This window comes from Culex quinquefasciatus, chromosome 3 (assembly GCF_015732765.1).
Source record: "Culex quinquefasciatus strain JHB chromosome 3, VPISU_Cqui_1.0_pri_paternal, whole genome shotgun sequence".
In the NCBI taxonomy this organism is placed as follows: domain Eukaryota; kingdom Metazoa; phylum Arthropoda; class Insecta; order Diptera; family Culicidae; genus Culex; species Culex quinquefasciatus.
Genome location: NC_051863.1, coordinates 179,284,134 through 179,309,545, shown reverse-complemented (window position 1 = coordinate 179,309,545; position 25,412 = coordinate 179,284,134). Strand labels below are relative to the sequence as shown.

Here is a 25,412-nt window from a genome sequence, read left to right as displayed (position 1 = left end):
AAATGACGAAAAACCAACTAAATAATAAAATTAAATGGCAGAACAAGCAAAAAAGTAAAAAACCCAAGAAAAAAACACACCTAAATGTTATAGATGGTAAGCAGTGATTAAACAGAAAAAAAAAACTGAAGAAAAATTCAAAAAAAACAAGTGTACGTGAAACAGTAAAATAAAGAAGAAGCAAAAGCAAACCAACCGTGTGTGTAAAACGATTCTGTTATGAAAACAAGTAACTGTTATTGTAACTAATATCAAGTAATATTAAATGAAAATCATCAAAATCAGAAAATGATTCCGGCTGAGTGTGAACTTGGATGCAATAAAGTATTAAAATCAAACGGATTGTAGTTTTGGGTAGACAAAATATCACATTCACTACCGGCAAGTGGGACAACTCTACTGATCACTGGTCACCTTTAAAAAAAAAGCTGCTGTCTTCATTCAGAATACAGTTCAGATTTTCTACACAATCCCGCAAAAACTTCACAATCGCCTACCCTCAACAGACAGTAGCCACAAAGGTCGCCACAAAACCAAATTTACCAACGCATTGCAACGGTACGTGATTGGTGGTCGCGGTTTCCAATCCCCCTCTCGCGTTCTTTCGTTGCGGTTTCCTGAGAAAACCAAAGAATCTTTGGCGAGTGTGCGTGAGCGAGGAAAAAGAGTAGAGAGTAAGAGTGATAGAAAGCGAATGCTCCTGCTGGCAATCACGAGATAAAAGAAGAGCACTCGCAAGCTACAGTGACGGCCTCTGATACTTTGGTTCAAGAATCATAAAATGATAGTTTTTTTTCTGTCACTCATTCACAACACTAATGAAGTCCTTTTGAAATTTGAGTGATTTTGAAAATTTTAAAATGTATTCACGAACGAACGAATTTTCTTCATTTTATTTCTTTGTAATTATTTGTTATTATTTGTCTAAGTGTACGTCGCCTCTTCCACCATTTCCAAAGGCCAAATCTAGAGTTTCTGGTCCTGTAAGCAATTGTGTTTCATATGCTTATAGGACCTTTTAAAAAAAAACTCTAGAAGTGAATATTTAAAAAATGAAACAGGCTTTGTCAATATCGATTTTTTTTTGTAATGAAAAGGTAATAAAAATATATATTTTTATTCGAATCGTTCCAATCATAACCTACAACTTTGCTGAAGACACCAAATCAATCTGAAACCCCCTTCTCAAGTTACAAATTTTAGAATATTAGGATAGCCGTTTGGGTGCCCAAAAATCATGTGTTTTGTGATTGATTGTTGAGTAAAATGATATGCAAGACCAGTTCAACTGGGAAACACATCAATACATTGTGGAAGTTTAGCTCAGAGGAATGGCCTTTTCGAACCACACCGGGCGCAGTAGTGTGGTTCAGGCCTCCTGGAAATGCAAAAATGTCAGCTAAACCATGAAATAGTGAATCAAATCATTGTTCTATCCTTCTAAGTCCACAAAAGCACTCCTGAAATTTTCAGCCGTGATTTCAGCTGTATTGCATTTGAGCTTGTAAAGCTTTTTAAAGAAAATCTTTTTTTACATTTCTTTCCGCAAAAAATATTTAACGTGCCAAAATGGATAAAACCTGAGATTTATATCAAATATTATATGGGAAATTTTTTGTAGAGCACTTCAACTTAATCTGAGCAGATCTAACTTAGTTATGAGTGGATTATGTGAAGTGAGTTTTCACCTGATGGCTCACTTAGATCGATGGCAAATCGTATGACAAATTGCTTGTTGTTGATGTCATAAAAAATGGGTTCCATACTTCCATTTATACAATCAATTATGAGCATTTCGTAGAATATTATAATGAACAATATCTTGAAAAAAGAATTCTGCCATGCAATTTCTTTTTATTCACGCAGAAAAATAAGGCGTATTTGAATCAACAAAACGTTTTGTTGATTCGAAAATCAAGATTTTTGTTGAATCAAAGCTAAACGTCAAAGCAACTTTTTCAAAACAACAAAAGATTTTTGTGGAGTTGAGAAAATCAAGATTTGTTTCAACGCAAAATCGGCGTTGATTATATTCAACAAAAATTTTGTTGAATCAAACCTCGTACAGGCTGATTCTACAAAATATTTTTCTGCGTGTTTGGAAACAGCTTTCACAATGCTTGTCAAAAATCCTGTGAAGTGTTTGAATCAAACCATCAAAACGTAAATGCAATGAGAAGCAATTTGGCAATTCATTATGAAACCGTGGTGTAGGGGTAAGCGTGGTTGCCTCTCACCCAGTCGTCCTGGGTTTGATCCCAGAAGGTCCCGGTGGCAAATTTTGAGACGAGATTTGTCTGATCACGCCTTCCGTCGGATAGGGAAGTAAATGTTGGTCCCGGTCTAACCTAGTGATTAGGTCGTTAGCTCAGTCCAGGTGCAGGAGTCGTCTCCCTGGGTCCTGCCTCGGTGGAGTCGCTGGTACACCCAAAGGAAAAATATATCTCAAAATCTGCAACATTGGATTTGCTGCAGAAAATGTCATATTTTATAACATTTTTTGCAGCAAGCCCTAGATCATTTTTGCCCGCGTGTAAACATTTCAGTGATCTGCAGTTCTCACCAACACATATAACGCTGGCCCGTCCCCGAGCAACACTCCAAAGAGAAGCATATGTCAAGCGTCCATGGCGCAGTGGTAGCGTGTTGGATCAATAATCAAGAAGTTAGTGGTTCAATCCTCGTTCTGTTAAGGGTTTTTTTGTGACATACAACCAAAAATCCGTCGGTAATGTCGATAATTGTCGGTAACGGGCAAAAATGTCATACCTCTATATCGCAAAAAATGCATGAGGACAGTTTTCATGCAGATTCTGATATACTTTCATGCCGCCAAGCATCACAATCATGCGACCGCAGTTTGGGTGTAGGCAGTTGGACTAACAATCCAAATGTCGTCAGTTCGAATCCCGGGGTGGATGGAAGCTTAGGTGTAAAAAGAGGTTTGCAATTGCCTCAACAATCAAGCCTTCGGACACCTAGTTTCGAGTAGGAATCTCGCAATCGAGAACGCCAAGGCAATGCTTTAGAGCGAATAATTTGATTTTTTTATTTTTATGAAAAATTTTACGTTTTTTACGGTATTTGCCAAATTTGGACAGCTCCCCAATTTATGTGGAGACTTCTTTGGAGGAATCAATAATTCAAAATGGCTTATTTGAACCTTAAGAATCGATGGACAAAATTTCATCCAAATCAACGAGTACAAATAAGTCAATTTGCGGAAATGTAGAGAATTGCTCTAAAGTCAACTCCAAAATATAGTAAAAAAAAACATTCTCAATTAAATGTTAATATACCAAAATGGCTCCGCCCGGTGTAGATGCCCTTTAACCCCAGTTGAAAAAAAAACAGAATTGTACAGCAAAGTGTTTCAAAAATAATCAAAAGTAAACGCCCAACACTGCACCGACATCACTCCCACAACAACCGAGAGCTTGTCAACTTTGTCTGTCTACCGAATCTGATTCTGACAGTTCTCAAAATGCACGACCGAACGACCAAAACAAAACAAACGTACCGCGCATCAGCAAACAGCCGCGAGTAGCAGCTTATTCCAGCAATGCCATCCTGTGCCGTCCCGACCTGTGCCGGCGCGGACAGCCGGCTGGTTCCGTTCCCGCAGCACAGCACGCTCAAAATCCGATGGATACGAGCGATTGTCGCCGGTACCGGGCTGGATCTTCCGGCGCGCCACCTGGGCAGGGTATGCTCGTGGCACTTTTCCGACAAATCTTCTGGGTACGCGGAACCGGTCCGATTTCAGCACCAGTAAGCTTGTTTTGGGCACATTTTGTGTGGACGTTTAACGACTTTTGTTTCTTTTTAGAAGTGGGACGATTGTCACCGTGTCGAGTTGCCGGTTCTGCCAGCGATTCGATGACCACGCCGAAATGGTGCCGAGGGATCGTCTGTTGAAGAACGAAGACTTGGCGTTTGTAGTGCGGGAGGTCTTAAAGGTGTCGTTCTCTGATGATGACTTGCTGGTGGACATTTGTAAGCGGTGCAACGCACGGTTGAACTCGTTGGCGCAATGGATCGACGAGTGCGGGAAGAAAGAGACCGAATACCGGGCGTTCGAGGTGGCGGCCAAAGGGAGTACGACTAGGATTAAGAAAGACACCAGGATTGGTGAGATTCAGCCAATGGTGGACGTCGAGATAGATACGGAGTCGACAGTGGATCCACTGATGATGGCTTCTGAGGAAGCTTACGAGGGTGAAGTAATAGAGGAAGAAATCATCATGCCAGAACCTATGATATTAAAGGTTGAAGAAGATGAACAGGAACCAGTTACTGATCCAGTCGAAACTGCAATCCAAACGTCCAACCATCCCGCCAAACGAGGTCGTCCCAAAAGCGATCCACCCACGGAACCTCCCACCCAGAAGCTCAAATTCCGCGACGTCCTCAGCCGCAAGTGCTACATCTGCAACACGCTGCTCGAAACACACGAGGACATGGCCGCACACCTAACCACCGACCACACGGATCGTTCCACCTTTCACTGCACCGACTGTAATCAATCCTTCAAGGTGGTCACCGCCTTCAATCGACACCTCGGTTTCCACGACCAGGAGCATCGCCCGCTAAAGTGCCATTTCTGCCCGATGGGCTTCAAGGACGCGTACAGCTTGCAACGGCACGAAAACCGCCACCACGGAACCAACCACCAAATCAAGAAGAAACAACCGCCTCAGGAAAGGAACTTCCACTGTGCGTCCTGTGAGAAAACGTTCCGCACGAATTACGACCTCGTGGACCACGACCGGTTCGTGCACCAGAAGCTTCCCGGAGCGACCTGCAAGCTGTGTGGGAAGCACTTCCGCAATCGGGCCTCCCTCAGGAAGCATCACCTGGTGCACACCGGGGACAAACCGTACGACTGTGAGCACTGCGAGGCCGCGTTCAAGAGCACGTGGCATCTGATTAACCACGTGGCGAGGTTTCATGGAGGGCCGCAGGGTGAGAAGGCGACCGGGGAGGATCCGCAACAAGAGGAAGAGGATACTTTGTGACCACCGAAATACCTATGGTTATAAATAAATATGTTTATTATAAAAAAAATCGATGCTGATTATTCGGTTGATAAAAAACACCAAAATCAACCATCACATTCCACCTACTTTTTTTTTCTTTTCAATACAAACTGCTTTCAACATCCGGCAATCCCTGGGCTTTGTCATAATGAGTGTCATAGGTTTGATGCTTGTTTGGCAAAGAGTATGATTTGATTCGATGTGGAAATAAAATCGAAGTGTTCAGTATATTGCTGAAGCTTCCATTTTTACACATGGACACCACTTCATGCTGCGAGAACCCACTTTGGCGTAGTCTCAGGGCTTAATCGATGGCCGGTAAGCTGTCATCGAGACAAGGAGGTTCTCTGATAGTGGAAATATCACATTTGTACAATGAACCGCTACATATGTGATTTTTCCCTATCTTAATGTGGGTGTCAGGTTAGGACGCGGGTTTAAAAAAAATAGTTTTTGTTGAATTTAGGATTTTAACTATAAATATCAACTTTTTATACTTTGCCTTTAGTTATTTAGGGACAAAATTAGTAACAGTGAATTTATTAATTCTATCAGAATCGGTGATTTTCATTCAAGTAGCATAAAAACCATTATGATTTGATTTGTCAAAATTTCCATAGAGTCTCGATCAATCAATATTGAAATGATATCGGACTAAATTCGTTGATCTGTTGAACTAACGGTTGTCGGATTATGATTGTATCGACCATTGTTGCGAATCGAGGATCTACTGGAATTCTAACGATCAAATGGTCGTCTCTTTTTCAATTAGCGACTTGTAAAATATGAACTGTTAATCTACTTTTTGTTGTTTTTAAAAGAAGTCAGACAGGTTTTAAAAGAAACGTTTTTTGGCTATTAATTAAAATGTCGGGGATTTGAGATAAGAGTAGCTTTCGGATAGGTTGCTTTAAATCTTGTATTCAATTCAAGTTAGGTAGTTATCCGCAGTGAAAATTTGGACTTATATGAATAATTGAACATTTTGGACTTATGAATAACACACAACTGTGCATTTATTCTAGAGTCAGATCCATACAGCGTCAGTGTTTATTTGGTCGAAGTGTACTAATTCATTGGCAGATCTGATTCTAGTTGTAATGCACGACAAGACTACTGACGGACGTGACAGGACGAGGGCCCAGTTTAGAGGTTTCGACATCAACGATGTGCGGCTGGATCACCCTCCCAAAAAAAAAAAAAACTGCTTTCAACATCCGGCAACATATTCTTTAGGACATGTTTCAGCTAATCGTTTAAATAAATGTTTCCCAAAGTAAATATAGCTTATCAGCAAAAACAACCGCAATCCTGCCGCACTCTCTTATTCGATTTTTCTTCTTATTTTCATCATGTCCATACGATAAAAAATATCTTGCGAAAAAGGCCGAAAAGACTTAAGCCTGTCAACAAAAAAAATTTCACTCAGTGTGTGTTTTTTGGAATTGCAAAAAATGTTGTATGGAACTCGTTGCAAAACTTGATTTTTTCAGCACTCTTCGTATTTATCCAACTCGGTGAACCTCGTTGGATAAATGTACGACTCGTGCTGAAAAAATCCTCTTTTTGCAACTTGTTGCATAAACTACTATTTCAGCATCTATTTGAGTGTTGAAAAGTTCATCTTTTCAGCACTTGTATGGATAGTGTTGAAAAAACTTCTTTTTGCACCTAATTGCATTAACTACTATTTCAGCATCTATTTGAGTGTTAAAAAGTTTAACTTTTCAGCACATGTATCGAAAAGAAACTTTTAATTTAAAAAAAAACTTTCGCTGAAAATCAAATTTGAAGGCTGTCGAAGCTGAATTTTACCGATAGAATAAATATTATAAACCGAAAACATAAACATCATTTTTCATTAAAGAAACATTTGACGTAAAATAGGCATCATGGTGTAATAATTAAACAAGTAAAAACACAAAGGTCACCATTCCAGCGAATCCAGCTCGTGTAAATAAATCCTTCTTTATTGTCCAGCTCAACACATCCTAACAGCAAACACAGCATCACTTTTTGGCATCCTCATCTCCATCGGCAGCTTCAGCCTCTTCCAATGGTGTCGTCCTGCTACTGCTTCCCTCATCGCTAGCCGTCACCACTCCAGAACTCCCACTCGCAATCACCTTCGCCTTCCCTCCTGCTCCACCAAAGTAATCCTCCGTCTTGAAGATCGTCGGCGCCTCGTACATCCCCTGGCCGTTCCGGTTCGTTTGCCGCTCCACCGGCTTTGGCTTGCCGAAGATGTTCAGCGACTTGAGCAGCACGTTGATCGTCTTGTCCGGAATGTCCAGCTCCTCCTCGGCGATCTGCACCTGCCGTTCGACCACGTCCAAGTTTTTGGACACCATCGCGACAAACTTCTCCAGCTGGTCCAGCCGTTCGCACAGGCTGTCAAATTCGGGCCGGAAGGCCGCTATCCGGGGAATGTTTTGCTGTGATGCCACGGCGGACTCTTCTCGTACGATTGCCAGCAGGTTTTCGAACTCCTCCAGCCGAAGCAGCATCTCGTCGATGCGCGTCGAGATGGGTTGGATCTGAGATGTTTTTGAAGTCCGATGTAGATTAGTAATAAAGAGACCTTGTAGTGAGACCTACCTCAGTTTGCAGATTCGACGAGCTCAGATACTTTGGGGCAAGTTCTTCGGCCATGGTGACTGGCTGGTCTGAGTCACAATATGGAGTCTAATATGATATGGTGCTGTTTATGCTTACATTATACGCTGAATATCTTGGAAGATAACCGTAAACATCGGCCAACTCAATCAATGAATAAGAGATCAATCTGATTTCGTTTGTTTATCGGCATTTGCCGTGTTTGCAATTTTTGTTGGACTTCAGTACATTTGTGTGTCTGTGTCGAAGCAACGGTAAGAAGAGGTACAGTAGAACGTTAAGGGGTGATCCATGAAACAGTGTAGAAGAAGTTACTTTAGCACTGCAAGATGATAAGTATTATGCTTTGATGTTCTTCTCATTTGCGGCAGAAAAAATAAATAAATTGTATTCGTTTCAACTGGAATGCCATTGATAGGATTTCATAAATTAAAGGATTTTGTATAAAATTCTGGAAGAACTTTCTGTTCACGTTTACTGTATTCAGGAACCGCAAAAAAGTATACAGCTCGTTGCTAAACATGGCTTTTCAGCACTCGTCGTACTTATCCGATTCGGTAAAATTCGTTGGATCAATATACGACTCGGTTTTTTAACACGAGCCAAAATAAAATGTCCTACAATTCAATAAAAGAATGATAAAATGTCCTGATTAATAAAAATATTTGAATGCTTTTAGACATAGTTAACATTAGAATGTACAAGTCTTTTCAATGAAAATACAAAATTTATTTGGTTATTATTGATAAAATAAATTTGAGTAAAGGAGCCATTACACTACCGCAAACAGACAAACAAACAAACTCGCATTTTTTCGCGTTTGACAGTTTGCCAAACTCGCCAACTTGTTTGCAGCAAACTCACAAACAAAGCGAAATGTATGCAAAACTGTCAAAAAGTGCAAGTTTTTTTGTTTGTTTGCCGTAATGTAATAGCTCCTTTATTCACTGCCAACTCACACGAAATCGTAAAAAGTACATGTTTGCAGTCAAAAATGATTTTTAGTTGTAAATTTGGTTTCAAATGGACTTAAATGTAATATTGGATGCCCGATTTGATAGTGTTCCGTCATCAGGGATGACATTGGGAGGTGAGATTGGGTCATACAAAAATGCAAAATTTTCATTCATGATTACGGTAATCCAAAATCCAAAATAACGTATTTTCCATTAAATCCTAAACCTTTCTTTAGTAAGAAAGGAAAAAAAATACAAAAATTATGTTTTAAGCCTCTGCTTTTTTTCGTGACTTATTACTTTCTAAAAGAGGGTAATGTCATAAGTCAGTACTTTTCGATTATGTAACAAAACAGAAAAGTATTTTTTAATTAAAACATTTTTTTAAAGATTTCGTGTTCTTTTTTTAACGACATAAACATCAAAAAATCAATGTATTGACATTTTAAGTACCGTCATCAGAGGTGATATTGGGTCTGGGTGGTGAGATTATTATTATTACACTTGAGATTATTATTATTACGTTTTTCTTGAGAAAACTAACATTTTTCGTCAATATTTAGATATTATCAAAACTAATGATTACAAAAAAAATGGACTGGTGTAAAATGAATTACAAAACACATCTTTTATTAAATTTAAAGTCGTGGCCTGCAGATTAAAATTTATATTTTATTATTCAAAATTTAATTTTTTTAAATCGAAAATTTTAAACATTTTTGTAATGGCCTGAGTGAAAATTTCTTGAATTTATTGTACCATTTTCAATTCTAGTATTTTTTTCATATCTGTTTTAATCTGTTTTAACGAAATATTTATGCAAAGTAACAAAATATAATAGTAACACAACTTTACGCTGGTCATAATCTTTTTCATTAAGTTTTTTTTTTTATTAAATTGGAATTTCAATAGATTGTTGAAAAATGTCCAGTAACCATTTTATTTTAGTCAAAAATAAATTAAAAAAAGAAATGGTTCATAAAACATATAATAAAAATTTGCGTCCAATGCATGCCATCATAATCATTCAATATGAATCAAGAATTTATTGTTTTGAATATAGTGTTTCATTCAACTGAAACAAGTACATTGAAACAGTGAAATTAACGTTACTTTAAGTTCTCATAACGATTTGAGCGAATTGTTAGGAATATTTTTAAAAATATTACAAAATTATTGAAGAGTTTAAATTATTTTTCAAACATGTATGCCCAGGATTCCAGACTTTTCCCAATTATTTGAAAAAAAATAAATCACAATTTTTCCTTGATTTTCGGCTTTTGACAAATTCTCGATTTTTCCTTATTTTTCGACTGACTGAATTAAGGTGATTTCACAAAAAAAAAATAAAGGTTTGTCGTTGTCGATCATAGCCGCTTAAGGTCACCCGCGAATCGCGACAGAACTCGAGATGGTTACTAGCTAGAAATTCTCTACGAAATCGGTCTTTTTTTTCTTAATTTTAATTTTTGTACTTTTTAATCCGACTGAAACTTTTTTGGTGCCATCGGTATGCCCAAAGAAGCCATTTTGCATCATTAGTTTGTCCATATACTTTTCCATACAAATTTGGCTGTCCATACAAAAATGATGTATGAAAATATAAAAATCTGTGTCTTTTGAAGGAATTTTTTGATCGATTTGGTGTCTTCGGCAAAGTTGTAGGTATGGATATGGACTACACTGAAAAAAAATGATACACGGTAAAAAAAATTGGTTATTTTTAATTTAACTTTTTGTCACTAAAACTTGATTTGCAAAAAAACACTTTTTTTAATTATTTTTTTATTTTTTACTTTTCAGAAATTTCCAAAGTGGGCAAAAAATCTTTGATCGTGTTATGAATTTTTGAATCAATACCGATTTTTTCAAAAAATCGAAATACTGGTCGCAAAAATTGTTCAACTTTATTTTTCGATGTAAAATCGAATTTGCAATCAAAAAGTACTTTAGTGAAATTTTGATCAAGTGCGCCACCTTTTAGGTAACTTTTTCGGAAATAGTCGCAGTTATTATTTTAAAAAATAAGTGGCCATGTTTGCCCACTCCCAAAAAAAAATATTTTTTTTTAAAAGCTGAGAAAATTCTCTATATTTTGCTTTTGTGAACGTAGTTGATACGACCCTTAGTTGCTGAGATATTGCCATGCAAATATTTAAAAAACAGAAAAATTTATGTTTTCTAAGTCTCTCCCTTAAAAACCACAATTTTCAATGTCGATATCTCAGCAACTAATAGTTCGATTTTCAATGACAAAAAAAGAAACATTCAAGAAATTTTCTGATTTTTTTCGAAAAAATAATCAATTTTATGAGTCAAGAATAACATTTCAAAAGGGCCAAACATTCAATATTACGCCCTTTTGAATTGTTAGTCGCAATTCAAAAAAAATCTAAGTGGACAAACTAATAACGCAAAATGGCTTCTTTGGGCATACCGAAGGCACCAAAAAAGTTTCAGCCGAATTAAAAAATACAAAAAAAATCGAATGACCGAAAACTCAGAGAATTGCTCCTTTGGTTACAAGCATAGCTCATACCTCTCAACACAGGTTTTTAAGCGAAGATGGCGTTCTAATGGTGAACGCCCGAAATGTCAAAATCGCGCAGTAGCACCAACATTAGAAAACAAATGTGGCTGCCATGCTATGGCGCACTTCTTTCGGAATATTGGTACCACTGCGTGATTTTGACATTTAGGGCGTTCACGATTAGAACGCCATCTTCGCTTAAAAACCTGGATGTAAACAAACAATCTTTTTGACAGTTTGGCAGTTTGCCCGCTTTGTTTGCTTGCCTGCATTTGTTTGCAGAAACGTCAGCCTGCATACATATGGTATTGTTTGCGAGTTTGTCCCAAACAAGTTTGTGAGTTTGGCCAACTGTCAAACACAAAAAATGTGCGCGATTGTTTGTTTGCCATAGTCTAATACCTCAATAAAATTGACGAAACAGCCAGCAGAAAACAATTTGAAAATTATTTGACCGAACTTGTAAGCAAATCCATTGGTTTTGTAAACTATTTCGCTCTTTAGAGAATTTCAAAATTAACCAGCAAATTTTTCTGCTGGTTTCTGGATAGACTTCACAAAACTAATTTTGCTTCTTAGTTTCACTTGGTTTCAAAAGCATGTTGAGTTCCTTCAATCAACTATGATATGAGAATGACAACTAGACGAACTACGCGCAAAACAATGAACAATTTCGCTGGATTTTCAGCTATCAGATATTTTTGCCAGTAATTAGCCAAAACAAATGAAATTAAGCTTAGTTGCTGGTTTCAGCGAAAAATTTCGCTGGTTTAGCAAAATTTTAGGCAAATATCAGCGAAATCAATCCAGGGAAATCTCTCTGCTGATTTGGCGATTAATGCCCTTTCCGTATATATATTTTTTATGTACAGTACTTGTTCGGTAACTGGGCTGAATTGAGGCAAAACCGTACAAAAATCGCTGCAACCTCTCCATCTCGCCGCTCTTCTCACCCTGCTACCTGAATCGCTCGCACAGGGGACATTCTCCGGCGGTCGGAGCCGCCACCGTTCCAGGTCAAAGCGCAAAACAGACCGAAGAACCATCACAAACACACTCAACCCAAGCAAACCACACACAAGCAAAACTGTCAGTGTCGCCGTGTACAGAACACCGCGTGTGTGCGAATAACACACCGATGACGACGACGAGCTCTCCAGCAGTGTACTCTGTACCAGGTTCTTCTATCGTGCCAGCCCGTCTTCGTGCTAGTCGTCTCTCCAACACCTCATCAGCGGCCACCGCCACTCAAAGTGGGTGATTTTTTCATCTAATTCTTGCACGCAAAAGAAGCGAACGAAAAAACGCGATAAGATTCTCGCGGCGGATTTGAGTTGTTTTTTTGCGAAAATGTAAAAGATTCAGGGGGTAGATATTTGTGAACGCATGAACCAGGAGGTGGCACTCTTGGGAACTATCCGGAACCGGAACATATGGAACGATCACAGAGGACAGAGCCTGCTAGGACGGTGAAATAGTTTAGTTTTGCACTTGGTGAGTGGATAAATTTGTTTACTAATTTAGTTTTAATGTAGATTGTGTTAAGAATTTGTTATATCTGAAAAAAGCCCCGAGGGCGAAGGTTTATGAAATTTGATAGCGCGAAAGAGTCCACAAGGAAAACAAATTAGTCAAATATTTGCCCCAAAAAGCAATGCCCCTTGACATTCACCATGGTGAGCACGAGCATGAATGAGGCAAAGGAGAAATACAGAAATACAGTCTTGAATCATTGATTTGTTGTGGAGGCAGCGAATCGAATCCAACAAGAAAAAAAAACGAGCAAAATTTGTTTATCGTATCAGCAAACCACGAATCCAGCCAACAATAGCAACCACAACAACAACAAATCAGACCGAAAAAGTGATAATGATAAAGTTATTCAACTGCGCTTCACCCCATACGGACAGTCGTGTCAGTGTTGTCCCCATACGCCTCAGGATAAGGCACTTCTTTTCGAGCCATATGGCAACTGGTACGCCTAACTAACATTTGCAAAAGGCGAAGTAATAATCCCTTCCTCTGGCGCGTTGGCTGATTACATTTCCTGTGACGCGGAGGAGCCACGTAGCGAAATGCCTCTCTTCTCCAGGTGTTTTGGTAATTTGTGCATGGCCAGAAGGATGTGTTGTGTGAACTAGGTATTACCGCATCGCGGTACAGATGATTGAAGGAGAAAAATTGAGAGTTAGTAAAATAGGAAAAATGCTAAAGTTCGCTGCAAGAGCAATCACCCTGACGTGCACAAAGAACATTTTATTTATTTCAAATGAAGACGTGTGTAGGAGGGCGCAAAATGAACAATATTGGTTATCGTTAATCGGTTGGTATTGAACGTGCTAGGCATTAAAGAATAACTTTTCTTATATTTTTAGAAGTAAAGTTATGTTAAAAAAACATAAAAACTGATCGATTATGTATTATAGATAAAATTGCAAATATGTATTATTACGAAAAAACAATGTTTATTTCCAGAAATTTTTATTCTTCATCAGCGCCGTACCTAGGGGTTGGCGCAGTTGGCGACCGCCAAGGGCGCCAGCCCTTGGGGGGCGCCGAGATCGATGATAGTACAAAATTTTCATGTGAGTTATAACATTCTCATTAGGTATTTGCAACAGAATGGGTGCCAAATTATAAAGTAGAACTATAAATAACTAGATAATTTGGTTTAAAATATAAAAAAATATGATTTGGGTGCGTTAAAATCAATTATATGAATATTTCTACCGAAGTGTTTTCGAAAATTTATTTTTTTTATCAAAGAAGGGGCGCTCAAGTGGCAGAAAGTTCAAGGAGTTCTAAAAGAGCTTCTCAAAATGAATACAGCATTAAAGTTTGGAACATTGTATAAAGAAGTTTAGTAATACCTTCCAGACTACAAAAATTTACAACTATATGTTATTTTAATTTGGATGTAAATCACAATCAGCCAAAAATGATGGTCATATTTCGAGCTTCTTTGAAATTGGAATTATTTTTACATTTTAGGCCGTTGCAAATATTTTTCAAAGTTTATGTCGCCCCCCCCAGCTTTACGAACAGCAGAACAAAGGAAAAGGAGCGTTTTTTTTTTGGCTCTTATTCACCCTCTCTGGCTTGCTTTCGCTGCCGCTGCTGCCCATTTGAAATTTTTCTTGACCGATTCCTTCCGAAGTGCATAAACCGCTTTTAAATGCAAATTCGTGCATTGAAATTTGCCTACGCTTTTTTCAAAATACTAGTGTTTTGAAATAGGAAAACTGCTTTAAATTTTCACTAATAAGACCAACATTATTTTTTCAAGAAAAAAAATATTTTTCAGAGCACACAAAATGTTCTAAACATCACTTTTTCAGTTTTAGCTTAACCGGTGTTGTTTACTTTTTTAATCGTCTAAAAAGCTTTGGTAATGAGAAACTATTCAAACTTTTTTTCAGTTAAAAACAAAAAAATATATTTTTTCAAGGTTTGAAAACATTGATATAGCTTTGCTTACAAAAATAATTTTCTGAAACATAAAATTTAATATCATGAATTAAAAATATACCGATCAAAAAAATCAATGCAAAATATAATTATAAATATAAAATTATGATAAATATTCTTAAGCCTCGTATGGGCGAATCACTTAAAATGAATAAAAATTTCTTGAAAATTTCTTATCTTGATATTTTTGCCATTTTTTTTTTCTAATTGCACCAAAATGAAATCCAAACCCAAATCAACTAATTATTTTACGAATCCGGTAAAGTTCTTTGCTTATACAATAAATTTAATACTAGATCAGATTTATACAGGCTTAGAAAAAAATATCAAATTTGCCAACAAATTAAAGCAACATTTATAGTTAAATTCTGTGCATTTATCTGAAAAATAAATTAATAAAAAACAAAACCTAGCTTTCATTATCGTGTTCTGAAATCTGAGAAAGATTCAGTCAACGCAATTCCCACAATGAATTTTCAAATCAACCTGTCTAATATTATTTAAAAATTAAACATAAAAATTAATAAATAACTGTGTTTCCGAATTTAACCATATTAAGGTCTCCAATTGCAATTATAAAATCAAAACTCATTGAAGCAATCATTGAAAATTAACCTCAATTTCAAATTTCTTGTAAATTTGGGAGGGGCGCCAAATTGATGCTTCGCCAAGGACGCCGTGGACCCAAGGTACGGCTCTGTTCTTCATTAAATGTGGCGCATCTTTTGCGCCACACAATAATGAAAAATCTGGTTCAGGTTCTGTATTTATGTTTTTCAAATGTGTTTTCTGATGTGGAAATTAATTATGATTTGATCAAACAAATTATGATTAGATACAAAATACAAAGAATAAAAAAACAGAACATGATTCTGACCCAACTGCATCATAAACTTAAAAGTGATGAATCAGGGCCAGTATATTTACAGCAAACAACAGGTCTTTTTTAATTTGCACCCCTGAAAACTATGTTTTTACTAAAAAAATGTCCAACTGTTTTTTTCTGAAAACGACCTCTAACACAATACACTTTGGGAAAAAAACTGTTTTCTAGATATAGGCTGGTACAAATTTAATTTCAAGTTTTGGTCCTTCGGCTCTCGTCAAGGTCGAAGTGGAAGCAAACAAAATCAAATAGGTATCAAGCATGAGTTTCGAAATTTAGATTGAACTAACTTGCAAATTTTCATAAAATAAAAAAAAATCAATAAAGGCATAAATATTTTTTGGTAGCTAAAGAAAAAAATGTCACAGATTTTCAAAATCTTGACGCGGAAATGCGATTTAAAAAAAATATATTAGCAGTTTTGAAATTCAAAATCAAATTTTCAATAGTCCAATTTTCAATTCCAAGAATAGAAACAAATTTTTAAGATCAAAATATTTTTATTATTTGAATATTTTATTATTTTCATTATCCCATATTAGCTATGAACCGATTTTGGACTTTTTCAAATGCTACACGGAAAGGAGTTCCATCAAAAATATAACAGTACAAATTAACTGTTTTGTGCATCTTCCAAGCTTTCTGTATTGAAATGTAGGAATTCCATAAGATTATTTATTTATAGTTTAGAAAAAAGGAAATTTTCTCAGCTCTCAGAAAATAAGATTCAGGAATAATTGTTAAAATTCGGAGAAAAGAAATTTTTTCGAGGACATAGATATAACTTTAAAATTTAACTTACCGTCAGCCGGGTGAGATTGGGTCTGATGGGTCATACAAATTTCATCATCATCATCATTCTTTGATTAGGCCGATGCAAATATTTAAAAAAGTTTTTGTCCCTCGGCCCTGGCCGAGGTCAAGGGAGGGGCAAAAAAATAAAAAAATATAAAAATTTAAATAACAAGCCATAGTCTTCACATTTAAATGAAAAAAGTGTTTTAAAATGCATTTTACACTAGTTCAGTTGTTTTGCAATCATTAGGTTTCAAAAAATCTAAGATCTGACAAAAACAAAAATTGTATCGAAAAAAAAGATTTTGCATCGAAAATTTTCAAAAAATATTAAGATTTTTTAATAAACCCGAACATGCTAAAAATGATTTTAAACGCAGGAGAATGTATTTTAATTTGATTTCAGTTGGTTGCACTTGAATGTTCATTGAAATTTTGAAGTTTATTGTAAAAATATTTTTTTTGCCCCCTGATTTTTCGGGCCAATTTTGAAGGGGGGGTGACAAAAACTTTTAAAAATATTTGTACCAGCCTTACGGTAATAAAAAAATATATGTCAATGCACTATCGATTTGAAATATGATTTTTTGCAATTCCGTCGTAAAACTACTTACTTTTCCTGTCATTCTTGAACGACGAAACAGCCTACTTTTCTGTACCAAAAATAACAGAATCGAATATTAACCCTTTTCAAAACAAATGCTGAAAAGTTCTACTTTTCAGCACTGAAATGGATGCTAAAAAGTTGAACTTTTCAGCACTTGTTAGGAAAAGTTATACTTTTCAACATTTTTTTGATTTGAACGATTCATTGACTCAATGCATGTACATTTGTCCTATGAGCAATTCTCTACCAAAACCGGAAATGGATTTTATTTGTATTTTTTTATTTGGCTCAAACTTTGTGGGGGCCTTCCCTATGACCAAATATGCTATTTTGTGTCATTGGTTCACGCATACAAGTCTCCATACAATTTTGGCAGCTGTCCATACAAAAATGGTTTGTAAATATTCAAACAGCTGTAACTTTTGAGTGAATTTTCTGATCAATTTGGTGTCTTCGGCAAAGTTGTAGGTATTGTTGAGGACTTTTGAGAAAAAAATAGGTACACGGAAAAAAAATTTGCAGATTTTTTTTATCAACATTTTGTTCACTAAAACTCAATTTCCCAAAATACGTATTTTTTGATTTTCGAGAAAAATCATAACTATTTATTTGGCTGGCCGCACCACATTCGCAAAACATTTAAAAAAATATACTATAAAAAAAATATACTACATCATAATCTATCAAAAGAAGCAAAAACTAAAAAAAAAATATTTATTAATTTATCATCAAACTTCTCCCACCGCGCAACATCAGTAAAGTCACGCATGGCTTGAACAACAACACTCCTGCTGACCAGCGAGGTGCGCTGCCGGCGGGCGGCTGTGAACGCGCGTTGGAGGCAGGCCATGAGATGCGCGCACACACAAACAAACAAGCACCAAAAATGATGCAAATTTTCAAAAGTTTGCGTTTGTCTAGGAGAGTTTCTCAAAACCTATTCATCCTAGAGATTTGGTCCCAAAGAACAAAATGTAGAGTTGCTCGAATTTCGTATGTCGTAAAAAAGGTACCTTTTCTAACAACTATTAGGAGATATTTTGAGTCAAAGTTGTCAAAGAGAGTTTCCCGGCATTACAAAAAAAATTCAAAAACTTTTTTAGTGCAAAATGTTCAGCAAAGAGTACTTGAATTTTGCATGTAATAAGATTTGAGAAAAAACCTTACCATGTTCGAAAATCCCCCACATTTACTTGCACCTTAAGGGTACAAAAATCCGCAACTTTTGAGCCATAGAGAAACATGGTCAAAAAATCTGCCGCCGAGTTATGAATTTTTGAAAAAATAGTGATTTTTGGAAAAAATCGAAGTTTTATGCAAAAACAAGTTTGACATTATTTTTTAATGCAAAATTGAATTTGCAATCGAAAAGTACTTAACAGATTTTTTGATAAAAGGCTCCGTTTTCAAGATATAGCCACCGAATGTTTGATTTTAGCGAAATATTTGCAGTTTTTCAATTTTTAAAAATAGTGACCATGAGTGACCATTTCTAAAAATATTTTTTTTGAAAAGTTCAGAAAATTTGCTATAAAATTGTCTAAGAGACTTTGAACATTGGACCTCTGATTGCTGAAATACAGCGGCTTAAAGAAAAAGAAACACGAAAATTGAAGTTTTCCAAGTCTCACCCAATCAGCCCACCATTTTCTTATGACGATATCTCAGCAATTAATGGTCCGATTTTCTATGTTAATATATGAAACATTCGATCTTTTCGAAAAAATATTTTGAAAATTTTTAAATCAAGACTAGCATTTTAAATGGGCGTAATATTCAATATTTGGCCCTTTTCAATTCGAAAAGATCGGAAAATTTTACGAATGTTTCATATATTAACATTGAAAATCGGACCATTAATTGCTGAGATATCGTCATTAGAAAAAGGTGGGTTGTTTTGGTGAGACTTATGGCCTATCTACAATCACTTAGCTTATAAAATTTCACTTAGCTTAGGAATTTGAAACAATGGAAATGAATCTGAGTTTCTACAATGGAAAAGTAATCAAATTAGAAACTGACGTTTGGTTTGGAAAATTTCAAAATCTACGGTAAGTTGACGTTTCCATATCAAAGGTAAACAAACAACTGCATAGCAACGTATATCAGCCCAGCAAGTTTTCTAAGTTGATTGTGGATGACGAACGTAAGTTGCAGACTTTCCTAAGTAACTACTTTACTTAGATGTTCTAAGCTAAGTGATTGTAGATAGGCCATTAGAAAACTTCAATTTTCGTGTTTCTTTTTCTTAAAGCGGCTCTATCTCACTGATCATTTTTGATTCATTGTTTAACTTCAGCTGATCTGTCAATAACGGAGTAGCAGCTCATTGACAGTCAACCATGCTCATGCTCATAAATTTTTCAACTTCATTCTTTGATACTCTAGTGAAATTTTGATAGAGTGCTTCGTTTTCAATTTATAGGCAGTTTTAGGTAACTGTTTTGAAAACAGTCGCAGTTATTTTTTTTTTTTAAATAAGTGCTCATGTTTGCTAACTCTTGAAAAAAATATTTTTGAAAAGCTGAGAAAATCCTCTTTATTTTGCTTTTTGAACTTTGTTGGTACGACCCTTAGTTCGCAATTCGCAATAACGGGCAGTGTAATAACGGGCCTTGACCAATCTTATGCACCGTGTCCCGACGAACACGCACTGCCCTTACACCTACATCTTACCCTTGCTCTGTGATAGTACGAACAACACGCTAGAACACGCTGTTCGTGCCAGGCATGCACACCTTCTTTTCCGGTTACGCATTTTAACTCGGCCGGGGGTGGTACATTGACCCTTAGTTGCTGAGATATTGCCAGGTAAAGGTTTAAAAACAGGAAAATTTATGTTTTCTAAGTCTCACCCAAACAATCCACCATTTTCTAATGTCGATATCTCAGCAACTCGACGACGTCGTGCTATCTTGTCGCACCCGCCATTTCAACGTTCCGAGAAAAACGCGTTTCAATGTTTGACCTTGAATAATCAAAAACGAAAGAACGCAATGCAAACAATAACAAACACGTTTTGTTTGGCTGGCCATTATGTGCATTGTCCCGAAATTTGGTTGCTGGAGTCCCAAGATATAATTACAAATGTTTACCTTAGTTTAACTTGTACGTGCGTCAAACGCGTTCTGACCCAAGTTCTGACCTGAAATTCCTTTGGCCAGTTGTCGCACTTACATCAATTTTCAGGGAGTGACAACATAGCACGACAAGATTGAAACTACGTTCATATGTAAAGTGACAAAAATGCACGGAGTTTTTTTCGGATTTCGTTGAGTATCTCAGGATTGAAATCGTTTTTTTTGGATCTGTGAAGGTCTAAAGGTGAGACGTTGTGAGCTGCACAAAATGGCGTTTATAACTCAATTTGGCCCAAAGTTAGCACGACGGCGACAAACTAATGGTCCGATTTTCAATGTTAAAATATGAAACATTCGTGAAATTTTCCGATCTTTCCGAAAATAATATTTTCAAAAATTTTAAATCAAGACTAACAATTCAAAAGGGCGTAATATTGAAAAAGGACCACATTATAAGGCGTTACGTCAATTCCGATTTGTAATTAAATAAATTATGAGTAAATGAACTATATGAATATTTTATAACCCAACTAAAACTTCTCTTTACAGACCCACCAATTCTAAACGAGTATTTAGCATGTGTTCCAGAACGGAAACTCCCACAAGTCAGTTGTAACAGACCAGTTTTACATTCCACACGAAACCACGCAATTTCCAGTGCACTTAAGGATTAAATTGTTGAAATCCCACACGCGACATCATATCACTTAGTGAGAGAGATACAAAGAAATACTATGACCAACATCAAGTATGAACGCGTCAAGCAAACGGTCGACCACGAGCCCCAAAACGAGGAAATCGAACTGGAAGGTGAGACTCAAATGCGCCGCCCTAAGGGAGGCGGCGGCGCAGGTCACCTCCAGTACGCAGTCTCGACGGCAACTTCGGCAGCCGGTCGGAGTAGTGGCGGACCCAGCTCCCACCTCAAGAAGAAAAGCTTCACCAACACGATCGTGGTGACGCTGCTGCTGATCCTGTGCTATTTTACGCTCTCGATCGGGCTGACCTTCTACCAGCGGCTGCTGCTGCAAAAGTTCAAGTTCCCACTGATGGTGGTGGTGTACCACCTGTGCATCAAGCTAGTCCTGTCCGGGGTGGTGCGGGCGGTGATGCGGTGCGCCACCAAGCGGAAACGCATCCAGCTGGACTGGCGAACCTCGCTGCGGAAGATCCTGCCCACCGGACTGGCCAGCGGAATCGACATTGGGTTCTCCAACTGGGGGCTCGAGCTGGTGCAGATCTCACTGTAGGTTGATCGTTTTGTTTGCCTGGTATGCCAATGGGGAGTACTGATCAACGTGGGATTTCTTTCCAGGTACACTATGACCAAGTCAACCACGATCGTCTTCATTCTGATCTTTGCCATTCTGTTGAAGCTGGAGAAGAAGGTAAGGCTGATTTGCTGATCGACCTGCAACATTCTCTAACCAATACGCGACTTTTTCAGAGCTGGTCCTTGGGAGCGATCGTGATCATGATCTCCGGTGGTCTGTTTCTCTTCACGTACAAGTCGACCCACTTTGATGCGCTTGGGTTCTCCTTTCTGCTGTTTGCGTCCCTGTCCAGCGGCATCCGGTGGTCCTTTGCCCAGCTTATTATGCAGAAGAGCAAACTGGGCCTGCACAATCCCATCGACATGATCTACCACATGCAGCCGTGGATGATCTTGGCGGTGCTGCCGTTCACGATCGGATTTGAAGGTAGGATTGTGTGTGATGTAGATCTGTCATAAGATTCGAAGCAGTATTCATGACGCACTTCGCTTCCTTTTCAGGCAAGCGAATCTTCGAAGGGCTGGAAACGCTCCGGCAGACGGACAGCTCCGTCGTGCTGGACATGTGGCTGCGGATCTCGGTGGGAGCGTTCATCGCGTTTGCCATGGAGGTGAGCGAGTTTCTGGTACTGTGCAGCACCTCCAGCTTGACGCTGTCGGTGGCCGGAATATTTAAGGTAGGTTTAGCTTTGCTATCAAATCAAAGTAGCCCAAATGACAAAATCTGTTGACTGTGTACCGAATCCGGTTATAATATTTACCTTTTTTGACAGTAGTGACAGTGTGGTGTGTGGTGATTTTGCCACCACGACCAAACCACGACTGTCAAAAAAGTAAATAAAGATAGGTAATATTGTCTTTTGCAAGCAGAACATAACCAAACTTTTCGGCACCCTCAGCAAACGTAAAATCAATACAAATTGTTGCCGGATCTCTACAGGAAAAGATCCGGCAGCAATTTTGTATGGTTTGGGAAAACAAATCACTTCGTGCATCAGCCAATGATCGGATTACTAGACGAAATTAATTTTACCGTACCGGTAGATTGTTTTTGTGCAATTTGACAGCTGTCAAACTAAGGTGGGATCCACGCTAAATATAGTACCGAACAGAAATCACAGTTCGACCCGTTTAACGAAGCAACACTCTCAACTGAATTCAGCCATAATTCCGTGTTTACCTAACCTGTACAGGAAATCTGCCAGCTGGTCTTGGCCGTGGAGCTGAACGGTGACCAGCTCAGCCTGACCAACGTGCTCGGACTAGTCATGTGCCTCGGAGGCATCTGCTGCCACGTGGTGCACAAGTTCTGGACCTACTCGGACAGCAGCTCGTCCACGGCGAGCGCCGTCGACGGTTCTTCCACGCGCTTCGACGATTACGACGACGACGACGAGGACGGAGTGGCGAATCCACACCCCAACGGCACCGGTGGAACCGTGCCCAAGTACAACGCCAAATTCGACCTGACCACGACGGCACGGTTCAAATCCGGCGCAGGGGCCCAACACCGGCCGCTGCTGCTGGTCAACGAGAATCGAGACGCCGAAGACTCGGACCACCTGGTGGTGAACAACCGAAACTACCTGTCGGATGACAGCGAGCACGAGGGCGGGGATCACGACACGCAGGACGTGCTGTTTGACATTTTGAAACGACGCGAACGATAGGTTTTGGAGGTTAGGTTTCCGCCAACGCAAAATGAATTTTACTATATTTATTAACTGTGTACGCTTATCGACATCACTCCCAAAGGTGCACTTTGCGCCGGGATGAGAACTGAACTTCAAAATTCCATCTGTTGTTTAGTTGAAATGTATATTTTTACATTAGTTTATTTTTTAACCTACTTAGAAGTAATAAAACAACAAGCGCATTGTACATTCTATTATTCCTAATGGTTTTAAACTAGCAGTGATAATTTTAAACTATTTTTATTTTAATGTCTGTAACCGTAAACATAACTTTCCGTTACAAAAAAAAGTCTAAAACATCTATATTCGAGAAAATCTTACTAGAAGGTTACCGCGCACTAACGTAAATGAATGCACTCACACCACATATAAATTTCTCCTGTAGTATTGTAAACAACCTAAATCTTCACGAAGCAGAGAAAGGCCATTCATTGTTAGACGAATCGATATATACCTTAATGAGGGTACCTAATTATACACACACACAGACACCTACAAACTGACGCGCATACACACACATACACATTGATGGATAGTGTAATTTGGAAACATGAAAAAGTGAGTAAACCCGTGATAAAATACTTAAGTTCAAAACATTGTACGTTGTATACAACACTCTCGCAAATCTGTTGCGTAAACGAAAAGAAAATAAACAAAAAAAATAAACACACTTTTTACGTTATGGATGTATGTATTGAAAGGATAACAAAAAAAAATAACAAAAAAACGACAAAGCTTAAAACATTGGAATAAAGTGTAAGTGTTTATGATAAGAATGTATCGCATTGTATGAGTTTTTATTTCTCTTTCTTCGAACACTTTACTTGGGGCTGTATGTGCGTAGCCTTGGAGCACAGTGTGGAAATGGAGGAATTCGACGACGTTTTTGTCCGCTAGGTTCGCTGTTGACATTTTCAGCATTGCTGTGTATGGCAAAGTGTGAGAATTTGGCGATTAATTTTGACTAGTATTTTATTTAGACGATTTTCTTAAAAGCTGATCGATAATTTGGTTAGTTTGAGTTAAATGTGGCAAAAGTTAATAGTAATGATCAAACGTTATGTAGGGGAGAGTGGGGAGACTTGATCCCCGGGGAGACTTGATCCCAAGCCTGTATCTCGTCAGCATGTGGGTAAAACAATTAGCTTTGTTCTAGAAAGTTGTGCGAAATTGACTAAAACTCATTGTAGAAAACAAAGAAAATTTTTTTAAAAATGTTTAGATTGAGTTACACACATTTTTCTAAGAAGTGCTGCAAAAAACTCCCAAGAGATCTTTTTTCTTTGTTTTGATAAGTATAGAAAACACTGAAAAATTATTCCAAAAAATATTTTTTTATACAGGAATTGTTTGATAAATATATCAACTTCAAAACCCTTACGCATTTGAAGTTAAATTTATCGTCATACTATTTTTACAATCAATTGTTTAAAAAAGTGCGTTTAGGGAGACTTGATCCTTGCATTTTTACAGTCATTGGAATCAGCCTCAAGATTAAATAATTGGGCTGGGTTTTCGTACACAGTTTCCTTTAGTATAGTTGTACATAACTTACTGCAGTTTGAACCTTTTTTCAAAAGTTTTGTAAACAAAAATTTCCAGCTTTTGTAAACATGCTCAATTTTGGTCTAAAAAAGGAAATTTTATGTTTTTAAATATTTTGCATGCTAAACTTGTTATATTTTGAACACAAACGTACAGGTTTAATGTGAAATTGCTGTAACTTATAGAAAATTAAAAGTTTGGATGAATAAGAAACATTTTGCTTAAGATTTCTTCATAATGTTGAAAGGGGGATCAAGTTACCCCTAACATTTTTGAAATACCGGTTTAAAATATTTTTCTAAAACGCTTGGCATGATTCGAAGAGTTCATCTGATGAAATACCCGTATTAGCCAAACATAGATGAATGTTTAAGCTTTCAATTCATGCAAAAAGATCATAGTTTTGTGAGAAATTGACAGAGTTATGTGCGATACAAAAAAAGGGGATCAAGTCTCCCCAATCTCCCCTAATCTATTTTAATTTAACTTTTCATCTCATCAGATTGACCTTTAAAATGCTGATGATTTTTTGGAAGCCTTTTAACTGATGATTAATGAAATAAAAATCAAAAACTACTAAAAACTTTAATATTTCAAAGCACGCTGTCATTCCGAACATCGTTGCGTAGTGCTTCTACTCGCCACCAGGACACGTTTCTGTCGAATCACTCAATTAACGTTCTTACACCCAAAGGAAAAATATATCTCAAAATCTGCAACAGTGGATTTGCTGCAAAAAATGTCACATTTTATAACATTTTTTGCAGCAAGCCCGTAGATCATTTTTGCCCGCGTGTAAACATGTCAGCGATCTGCAGTTCTCACCAACACATATAAAGCTGGCCCGTCCCCGAACAATAATCCAAAGAGAAGAATATGTTGGTGCTCTTTCACTCTCTTTTCATCAAGTGTCCATGGCGCGA

At 37.5% G+C, this 25,412-nt stretch overlaps 3 protein-coding genes across 4 annotated transcripts; 2 read left to right on the top strand and 1 right to left on the bottom strand.

The window, feature by feature from the left end:
* The first annotated feature begins 3,488 nt into the window (after positions 1-3,488).
* On the top strand, positions 3,489-5,067 carry LOC6041094 (zinc finger protein 2). The gene is made up of 2 exons (XM_001850349.2): positions 3,489-3,771; positions 3,830-5,067. Exons 1-2 carry the CDS (start codon positions 3,563-3,565, stop codon positions 5,016-5,018), a joined length of 1,398 nt encoding a protein of 465 aa, XP_001850401.2. The 5' UTR covers positions 3,489-3,562; the 3' UTR covers positions 5,019-5,067.
* Positions 5,068-6,966: 1,899 nt separating this feature from the next.
* On the bottom strand, positions 6,967-7,904 carry LOC6041093 (biogenesis of lysosome-related organelles complex 1 subunit 4). Its single transcript, XM_001850348.2, has 2 exons — positions 7,638-7,904; positions 6,967-7,576 (listed from the first exon to the last, which is right to left on the bottom strand). The coding sequence occupies exons 1-2, from the start codon at positions 7,689-7,691 to the stop codon at positions 7,049-7,051; spliced, it is 582 nt and encodes a 193-aa protein (XP_001850400.1). The 5' UTR covers positions 7,692-7,904; the 3' UTR covers positions 6,967-7,048.
* A 4,388-nt stretch (positions 7,905-12,292) lies between these two features.
* Positions 12,293-23,727, top strand: LOC6041092 (solute carrier family 35 member C2). Of its 2 annotated transcripts, none has more exons than XM_038260208.1 (6): positions 12,293-12,635; positions 20,527-21,223; positions 21,293-21,365; positions 21,425-21,677; positions 21,752-21,927; positions 22,444-23,727. In XM_038260208.1, exons 2-6 carry the CDS (start codon positions 20,712-20,714, stop codon positions 22,918-22,920), a joined length of 1,491 nt encoding a protein of 496 aa, XP_038116136.1. In that variant the 5' UTR covers positions 12,293-12,635; positions 20,527-20,711; the 3' UTR covers positions 22,921-23,727. The 2 variants fall into 2 exon arrangements, with proteins under 2 accessions (XP_038116136.1, XP_038116137.1); XM_038260209.1 differs by lacking the exon at positions 12,293-12,635 and adding an exon at positions 12,733-13,241.
* The last annotated feature ends 1,685 nt before the right edge of the window (positions 23,728-25,412 follow it).

What these genes read in the sequence shown, in the direction of transcription:
- LOC6041094 (XM_001850349.2), top strand. Translation starts at nt 3,563, where the DNA reads ATGCCATCCTGTGCCGTCCCGACCTGTGCCGGCGCGGACAGCCGGCTG. An exon ending in CCGGTCCGATTTCAGCACCA is followed by an intron (nt 3,772 to 3,829) that starts GTAAGCTTGTTT and finishes GTTTCTTTTTAG; the next exon opens with AAGTGGGACGATTGTCACCG.
- LOC6041093 (XM_001850348.2), bottom strand. Translation starts at nt 7,691, where the DNA reads ATGGCCGAAGAACTTGCCCCAAAGTATCTGAGCTCGTCGAATCTGCAA. An exon ending in CGTCGAATCTGCAAACTGAG is followed by an intron (nt 7,577 to 7,637) that starts GTAGGTCTCACT and finishes AAAACATCTCAG; the next exon opens with ATCCAACCCATCTCGACGCG.
- LOC6041092 (XM_038260208.1), top strand. Translation starts at nt 20,712, where the DNA reads ATGACCAACATCAAGTATGAACGCGTCAAGCAAACGGTCGACCACGAG. An exon ending in GAGCTGGTGCAGATCTCACT is followed by an intron (nt 21,224 to 21,292) that starts GTAGGTTGATCG and finishes ATTTCTTTCCAG; the next exon opens with GTACACTATGACCAAGTCAA. An exon ending in TGTTGAAGCTGGAGAAGAAG is followed by an intron (nt 21,366 to 21,424) that starts GTAAGGCTGATT and finishes CGACTTTTTCAG; the next exon opens with AGCTGGTCCTTGGGAGCGAT.